Source organism: Phascolarctos cinereus, unplaced genomic scaffold (assembly GCF_003287225.1).
Source record: "Phascolarctos cinereus isolate Bilbo 61053 unplaced genomic scaffold, phaCin_HiC Scaffold_4;HRSCAF=312, whole genome shotgun sequence".
Classification (NCBI taxonomy): Eukaryota; Metazoa; Chordata; class Mammalia; order Diprotodontia; family Phascolarctidae; genus Phascolarctos; species Phascolarctos cinereus.
This window is the reverse complement of record NW_027555847.1, coordinates 249,399,696-249,408,970: the sequence shown is the minus strand read 5'-3', so window position 1 is coordinate 249,408,970 and position 9,275 is coordinate 249,399,696. Positions and strand designations below refer to the sequence as shown.

Genomic DNA, 9,275 nt, shown 5'->3' with positions numbered 1-9,275 from the left:
CACATTGGGACTTTTCCCCATTGTGGTTTTGATATATCTCAGGTCATCACAAGAAATTAAATGGGAATTTTTTGGGAGTTTTGTGGAAGCCACAGAAGACATGCAAAGGTCAGCAGAGTCTATGATCAAATACTTAACCCAAATTTTATAATAAGGTACTGTAAACACCCCATAAAAGAAAAAGAAAAAATCCAGACTTCTTCTCTGGTATGAAGAGAGGGCAAAAAAATTTTACACAGATTATCCAAACTGCAGGGGAGCCATGCCTCTAATCCCAGAGTGATGGAAGGAATGCCTGCGGGTTATTCAAGATACCAAGAATCCCTGTTCTTACTTTACTAGTGTATGGAGAGATGAATGGAGAGGCAGATATGAATTAGGCTACTTTATTATTAAATTGGGAAGTTGGGGGTGGGTAGGTGAGGGCATGTACCCAGTGGCAGACCCTCTCCACCTCCCAGGCGGCAGTTTCAAAAGGCACATTATGTTACCACCTCCAGCCCCTGAGGGGCAGGAAGGGGCTGGAGCTGAGTACCCAAGTGATCATCAAGCATTTCACTTGAAATTATCCAACACATAAAGTAGGGGACAGAACTTGGCTTCCAACAATGCAGTCAGCTGGACTCCATCCACACATTCTTCAACACAAATTCCGACATTTATTTATTCTTCTTTGACCTCAGAGCTTTTTGCCGGTAGATCTCCTCAGTGAAAGGCCTGTATGAGGTTTTTTTTGGGGGGAGGGGGAGGAGAGGAATAGAGTATGGGGAAAGGAAGGGTTGGGGAAAAGAGGGCAGAGATGAGAAAAAACCATTAGCCAATTGTTTTTCAAGCAAGATCTTCTCTCTCTTCCCAGCACCAAAGAACTGCTCTCAGATTATCCAGATACTATTAGTATAGTAGGCAACAAAGCCTTCTTACCACGTGGCTCTTAGTCAGACCTTTCCATCCTCAACCCCTGTCCAAGAACACCCTTCTCAGACCCCTTTCCATCCTCAGACCCTGCAGTTGCAGACTAAGCTTCCTCATAGAATGGATGAGCTCACAGGCCAAAGGCTTGCTTGCCTTAGGATCCAAAAGCTCCACTTTGTATTTGTTCACTTGTTCTGATTTGTCCCTATTTAGGGGACAAATGCTGTAGGAATATTTGGCTTTAGTCAGATCCAAATCTTTTTATTAGAATACAATTCCTAGAGGCTTCCATTCTGTGTGCCTGGGGCAAAATGTCAGAATAGGTCCATGCCTTCCTGCAAGAAGAGGCATCTCACCTCTCATTCTCCTGTCTGATGTGGTGTTTAGGCTGAGGATATCCGGCTTCTTGGGAGTCCTATCTGCCTTCTCCAGTCCCTCTGACTACACACAAAATACTGTAATCATTATGGTTTCCCTTTACCAGGCAATCTGTTTCAGAATGATCCCCCACAGCCTAAGGGAATATGCCCAAATTCTTCAGAATGACCCTCCATGATATGGCCCCCAAACCTACTTTTCAACCACATTTCACATTATTCCCCTCTACTGCAGACACGGTGGAATCACCATTCCCTTGATACTCTCTGTGTATCCTAACTTTGCCCAGGCTGGTCCCTTTTCCTGGAATATCCTCTCTCTGCATCTCCATTTACTGAAATCCTAAATAAACCTTCTTTCAAGGTCCAGCTCAGATCCCATGTCCTGTGGGAAGGCTTCCCCGGGTAAGCCAGTGCATAAGAGGAGTTACGGTATAATGGAGGGCCAGCTGGATTTGGGGTGCTGGCTCTGCTACTTATCACTCTTAGAAAAGTCACTTCCCCAGTTTTCTTATCTGTGAAATGAGGAGGCGGATGAGATGAGCCAAGAACTAAAGTTCTTGAGCAAATCACTTAACCCCAACTGCCTCACCAAAAAAATAAAGTTCTTTCCAGTCTTACTGTATATTTTATTTGCTACCTTGCTGTCGTTATTAATCATCCCAATTTAAGGGGTTTTGGGGACTGATTCAGTTTTTTTTTTAAAGATACATCATCATGCCTTTGAAAATAGAGATAGTCTTGTATTCTCTTTGTATATTTATACCTTTAATTCTGCCATTTTGCCTTGTTGCTATAAGTAACATTTCTCTAATTCTGTAAAATAATGGGGAAAGGGTGCTGTGTTTTTCCTGTTTAATATATCTTAGTGTTCTAGAGGTTCTCATATATTCTTCTAATCTTCTTTACAAAAATTTGTTCCTTCTGCCTCTGCATTTTTACATTCCAATTCTGCCAGATACTCTACAGATAATTTACTGTTGGATTAGACTTGCTAATTTTTTTCCTTAAGGGCTTGGATTTCTTATTTCTCTGCTCTTTTTGCTTAATTCTGACTGCTCTTTCCAGCCATACTTGAGTTGTGCCTTCGCTGTTCTTGAGGCCTTGCAGAGTTTGTGCTGATTTCGTCACCTTCATTTGCAGATTGGACTTTTTCTTCTGAAAGCTTTTCCCTCTCCTCAGCCAGCTTTTGGCATTCTTCATCACTGTCTACTTTGCCACCTTATACTGGCTGAAAAGTTGCTTGTTGCCAATCCCTTTCTATCCAAAAGTCTTGTCTCAAATTACCAGAGTTGGATGAAGTCCGTTTTCCTTAGTGGATGAGGGTGACCAGGTGGGACATTGCTGTAGGGAGATCCCCAATTGTACAATGCTGGAAGGCCTATTCTAAGCATTTACTATGCTATGATTTTCTCTGCAATTGACTTTCTGGGCTAGTTGTAAAAGCATCAGAGGAGGGTCTCCAAGGACACTATGTAGAGGGTACTACGTACTACCCTCCTTCTTTCTCTCCCTCCCTCTTCTGGCCCCATTTCTTCCTGTGCTGTATTAATTAATTCTAATCAGTGCCATATTCCTGGTTGTCTTCTTTTAGCACTTTCTTATCCTGTAGCCTCTTTAGCCATGCCCCTTTTCCTTCTCCATGAGCCATGGGGCTATTCTGATTCATGGGCTTTAATTCATCCTGGCAGAAGGAAACACTCTACCAAAGTCTGGTGGTTAAAATTGTTTAGTGATTTGGGTCATACGGCTGCTCCAGGCCAGCCCACTGATAGTAATGGGGGAATGATGAGAAGGAAGTGAGCAAGGGGACCTCTACCCACTCTGGGTATGGGGGCCCCTAGTAGATTGCCAAAAGTAATGGAAAGATTCTGCCCCAAACTGTCACGGCCACAACGGTTGACCCCAAAGCTGGGAGTGGGGAGAGAAGGGAGTTGGGAACAATGGGGATAGAAGTGACAGAAGCTGCATGAGTGATGCGCTGGTGAGTTGGTCTTCAGTTATCTTTTCTATAAGAATTACTTTGTGGTGGGTCCTTTCACTTATCCTTTTCTTGTCATTTCTGCATCTTGGGCCTCATACTATTTGGTGTGGTGAGACAGAACATATTTCCAGAATTCTATCCATCACCATTTTTGACCCAGTTTCTAATGAAATTTTTGATAATGACTCTGGGATAAAGATGTCCTCCTTTCATGAGGTTCTAAGCTCTCGAGGTGTCATTGGGCCTGGTCAGTATAATCCATTTCCCTTTGCCTACTTCTCTGCTGGGACAGGGTCAGGGACTATGGGAAACAGGAAGAGAGTTTAAGTACTAGTAAGAACTCCTTTCAGAACTGGATTCAGAGTCTATTGAGTGAATCTGTGATTATTGGACTTGTAAACAGCCTGCATCCTCATAGTTCTTACTGACTGAAGTAACGGAGGTTTTCTGCACACAGGAAGATTGGATGGAGTGGTTTGCGGGTATAATGATGGGAGAAAGAAATGTGGGTTAAGGTAGTAGGGAGAGGCAAGGTATGAGTCAGGGAGAGTTCCACTCCTCAGAGGATCCCTAATTAACAAAGCCCTCACCCAAAGGCAGGAGAGAGGCCACATGTGTGGCCAGCTGTGTCCTGCCCCCAGGTACATACTAATTCCACCTCATTTCTACCATCCTTTTCACTGGTAACAGATCCAGTTACCGGTGATACACATAGCAGTTAATGAATCTAGTGAGGGCACCCAAAAGGTCAGACCAGTTCCCTGGGCCATGAGTAAATACCCTGCTGTCCTCATGAGAGGAAGAATCAATCATTCCTCTCTGGTCAGGAGACTAGAAGTATGCCAGTGTTCTGTCTTGTCTGATTCCTGCTCCCCTCCTCCTCAGTCCACCATCTCAGACCTTGTGATCAATGTTTTTCCATGCTAAAGAAGATGCCATGCTACAAAGCTACTTACTCTTCATACACAACGGCGACCATGTAGGTGAGGGCCACAATGACTGTCAGCAGGAGGCCTGTAGGGCTGGCATTCCTGGAAAAGAGAGAGGGGGAAGGCTTGAGTGAGTACATGCACAAAGTTCTAGCCCTGGCTAGACTCTAACTAGCCATATTACTTTGAATGGGTCACACTGCTCTGGGTCTCACTTTTCTCACTTATAAAATAAGGGAATTAGGTTAGATGCTCTCTAAGACCATTTAAGGTTCCTTATAATTCTGAAGGTCCATGATTTATATATATATGTATATATAATTTTTAAAGCATGTGAGCATGTTTAAATCTACCCCTCCTTTCAGGAAGCAAATTATAGTTATCCCTTCCACATTGCTGGCAGGTAGGGGGAGGTTGTTAGAAGAGAGGTCCCCTCCCCCCCCAATCTGGAAAATCCTCATAAAATTTTTTGGTCCTCCCTTTGTATCAGAGAAGTCTTAATTTTTTTCTTTTTCCTTTATGGGGTGTTTATAGTGCCTTATTGTAAAATGTGGGTATATTTATGGTATTAAAAGATAAAATATATTGATATCATACAATACTGTACATAATAGTTTATGCATTTCTGGTTTTCTAAATTTTTTCTGTGTTGTCTGCTGGCCTTCATGTAAAACTCTCCCCAAATTACCATTTAATTTCTTATGCTGAGCTGCAAAATATCAAATCAAGATGCGGAATGACTTGATGTGGAACTATTCCTGGTTTTTCCATTATTTTGATTTCACAGTAGATATTTACTTAAAAATGAGAATGAACTAGCTTTTTGTAGCTCTCTTCACTTTGAGGAGTTCTCATTGCCCCTGAAAAATCACTTAATTTGAGAGGAAGGGAACTCAAGGATTGTTGAGTTTAACTTCTTCATTTTGTAAATGAAGAAACAGCCCCTGAGAGAAGAAGTAATACAACTATGGTAAGCAAGAGGCAGAACTGGATTAAAAGCTGGGTCTTTTGATTCCAAATTCAAGGCTCCCTTCCCTATGCTACCTCCTCACACTTTATTCATATATTCTGTAGGGTTTGTATGCATTCTCTGATACTGAAGGAGATCTGAGAGGCAGCAGATCACACGATCAGCTTTAGTGCTGGAAGGATGCTTGGAGCACACCCAGTCCAACTCCTCTTTTACACAAGGCCCAGAGAGGTTACCTGACTTGTCCAAAGTCATGCACTAATAAGTATCAGAGGTAAGATCCCAAGTCCCCAGTATAGCCAGTAATATTTCCACTGATCCAAGCTTGTCTCCAAGGCAACTTCCTTTCATTCATAATACTTATAAGGTTTCCAAAACAACGACGGGGGTCTCAGGCTCAGGGGTGGGAGGTTCACCCCTTCTCTAGGTGAATCATAGACAACTTTTGGTTATTGGTCAACGAGAGGCAGATAGGCTACAGGTTGCAAGAAAACCACTAAATCTTAACATAGAATAGAAATGTGAGGTATTATTATCCTCCCTTGCTAGACTGTGTTTATTCCATGGATGACTGAACCACCCTGAACTTGCTCAATCTCACATTGTGCCTCACACATAGAGAAGTATCAATTCATTAGCTACCTCTTATAATATTTTTAAAATATTTTTTAAGATAAATAGAAAAGAAAGAAAATTCAGTTGATTTAGCTAAGTAACACATTGAAGAGATTTATATGCAATGTTCTATACTTGTGGAATAATGAGTGAGGCTCCTAAAGTGAACCTGATCCCTTATTTCAGGGGCTTGGTTTTCACAAGTTACATTATCTAAGCTACATTAGTCTTGACTCAGCATTCTAGTGTGTTGAAATCTTTTTGGGACCTATCTCTGTGGTTCACTGTGATATCTCTTCCTCCCACCTTTGTGTCATCTACAAATTTGATGCATGTTCCATCTGTAACTTCTTCCAAGTAACTGATAAAAATTCAGAACAGAACACGGCAAATTCCTAGAACTCTCTACTAAAGATGACCCCTCAGGCTGATAATAAATCATCATAGACAATAATAATAATGCTAGCATAGAAGAAAGCTTTTAAGGGTTGCAAAGTGCTTTACCTGTATCTCATTTCATCTTCACAACAACCGTGTGAGGTAGGTGCTATTCTGGCCTTTATTTTTATAGATGAGGAAGCTGAGGCAAGCAGCAGAGAGGTGACGTGTCCCAAGATCACACAGCTAATAAGTATCTAAGGCCACATCTGAACTCAGGTCTTCTTGACTCCAAATCCAGTCCTATCCATGCTATCCTAGCTACCTCTAGGCAGGAAAGGGTGAGAAGACTAGGGTTGGCCCAGATCTTCTGAGTGCCATCCTATCTGAGATAAAGAGCTGGTAACTAAGTTGGTAGGAGGTTCCTTCTGGGGTTTGGGGGGAGGAGGGTATGAAAAGGAATAGCCAGACCGTATGGTTAGTAAGAACAGAGATAAGGGTTGTTTCTCATAGATTGTCTTCTGATAGTTCTCAGGTGGTTGTTTTGTGCTGCTATTCAATCCTTCTTGTGTGCTAGTATTGTTACCCTAACTAGATAGAAAGCTCTTAGAGGCCAAAGCCCATTTTTGCTCCTTCTGTATGAGCTTTGAACTTTTCAAAGTGCTTCCACATTCATGATCTCATCTGATCCTCAAACACAAAAAGATGTGTATACATACATACATACAACACAGGTATGTATAGATGAATATATGTAAAAACATGTGTATTACATATATATGAAGGTAGGTGAGTTAGGTATATATACATGTATGTGTGTGTGTGTGTGTGTGTGTGTGTGTGTGTGTGTGTGTCTCTAATCTTAGCTGAAGAACACCCTCCCAGGCATCAGGCCATGCTTGGGTATGGTGATTCCTAGATTCAGTTATGAGCAAAAGCTGTAATTTCACCTTTATTTGGGAGAGATGTATTGGGGATGTGGAATCCTATAGCCTTGAGTCCCATGTGAAAATGTAAAGTACAGAACTTAAGGGGCCATTTTATCATCAAAGCCATACAACATGGTTTCTAGAACTAGGCAGACCAGTGTGGCTGGACTGTAGTGAGTAGATAGGAGCAATGTGAAAGAAGACTGAAAATCAGGAAGGGATCAGATTTAAATGTCAAAAAGTGGAGTTTAAATTTGGTCCTAGACATAATAGGGCACTATTGGAATTTATTGACTCACATGGTCAAACCTACAGTTTCAATTATGATGTAACAGAAGCTCAGAAAGACACAATTAGTAAGTGACAGGGTGCAGACTAGTACCTAGGTCTTCTAGCTCCAGTGCTCTTTATGGAATAGGGGACAGACCAATGAAAGCCCAAGTCCTAAGAGCAGGGGACCATGTCTATGCTTAGTGAATCTGCTTATGGAAGTGTGTGCGCTGTAACATGCAAGGGAGGAGCCTGGCTTTCCACTTTTTCACATGGGCTGGAGTCTGCTTCTGAAAGTGTGGAATGCATAGAATGGAGGGCTCTGCCTTTGATTTTTCCACTGAGCCAGAAACAAGTGTGCATACACAAGGTACCAACAGGCCAAAACTCTCTTTCCTATTGGTCATGAGGGGTAAGAAAAGACAACTTTCTGAGCTTTGGAGGGCTGGTAAGGGGTTTTATTCCTGCCCTGGATTGGCTCGGCAGCACCTGGCCTGTTAGGTGAGCCTGTGTCTGGGATGGGGTCATTTCCTCAATGTATCTTCTCTCCTTTGGTACAGGACCTTGTTGTATGGTCAAAGGTTTGAAGAGCTACCAGGAGTCCAAAGCATACACTGCTGTGGCCAAGCTGGTGAGATGCCACCAAGGAGCAACCTATGGGATCCAGGCCAGCAGGGAATTGACCTGGCTACTGAGAAGCTGTATCCCGCAAGCAAGGCAGTGAATTCATTAACCAGTAAGACCAACATTTGGAAGTGAATTTGGTAGGGTGAGTGCTTTTATAGCACCAGCTTTAATTCTGATTTCATTCTCTCTAGGGACTGAGATGATAGAGAGGAGAGTATGCCCTGGTTTGAGGAAATGTTTTTATAATTTGGTTCCTGCTATATTTCTGAAGTAAATATTCCCTTGTAAAAGCTAATTGATGTTAATTGGTAAGATGATATTAGGGAGCTAATCATGGGTAAGGATATTGAGTAGACACAGGAATAGGGGCTCAATTCTAGTGACATCAGAAAACTCTATACCCCTCAGCGTAACAGAGCAGAGAGAGAGAGAGAGAGAGAGACAGTGTGAGCACGCGTGCCTGAAGGGTGCCACACAAGCTATAGGTGCTAGAATATGTACTTATATGTTGGCAAGGAATCCTCGGTGTCAGTTCTTAAATTTCTTTTGAGTCAGATCTTTTAGCAGTTTGATGAAGCTTATAGACACCTCAGAACATTGCATAAACTAAAATCCATGAGATTACAAAGGAAACCAATCACATTGAGAAAAAGTTATCAAAATATGTTCAGAGACTGAAGGTTAAGAACTCTGTGTTTTCCACTGGCTGGGAGAATGCATTGTTTTTCAGTGGCTCTAACTAGGGAACACCAAGAGACTTTCCCCTGCATCTCACCTTCCTCTCTGTCCCCAAAGCACTTATGTCTAAATCAATCCAGCAGGAGCTGGGATTAGCAAATACCTGAGAACAAAGGCACTAGGCTGCCACAGACAGGAGTCAGACAAGGGCTCCTGGGTACAAAGTGTGGCTGTGGTAGTGTTTGTGGGATAATCGCCAAACCACCTCACTGCCCCTAGAAACATTTAATCTTTACCTCAGCCCATTACTGCCCCCCAAGTATCAAGCAGGAGCCCAAAGGAAGAACTGGAGATAATAAAGTCAGAAGAAGGGAAAAGAGCCCCAGTTAGTGAACATACTAAATAACCATTCCTTGATAAGGCATACCAAACAAACACGTACTCTTAATAGCTAGTGTTTATATTGCGTTTTAAGATCAGCAACACACTATACATGTTAACTCATTTGAGCCTCAACTCTGAGAGGCAGGTGCTCTTATCATCTGGCAGATTTCTGTCCTTGCTTATTTCTAGGTTTCTGCCTCCATTCCATAGAGAGTTCAGGTG

The 9,275-nt window shown here is 42.3% G+C and overlaps 1 protein-coding gene across 1 annotated transcript in view; it reads right to left on the bottom strand.

The window, feature by feature from the left end:
* Positions 1 to 370: 370 nt before the first annotated feature.
* Positions 371 to 9,275, bottom strand: part of PEMT (phosphatidylethanolamine N-methyltransferase) — a 179,528-nt gene continuing 170,623 nt past the window's right edge. Inside the window, 2 exon segments of the mRNA XM_020967400.2 lie at positions 371 to 717; positions 4,230 to 4,304. Of these exon segments, the coding sequence (XP_020823059.1) occupies positions 660 to 717; positions 4,230 to 4,304 (133 nt within the window). The 3' untranslated portion in view covers positions 371 to 659.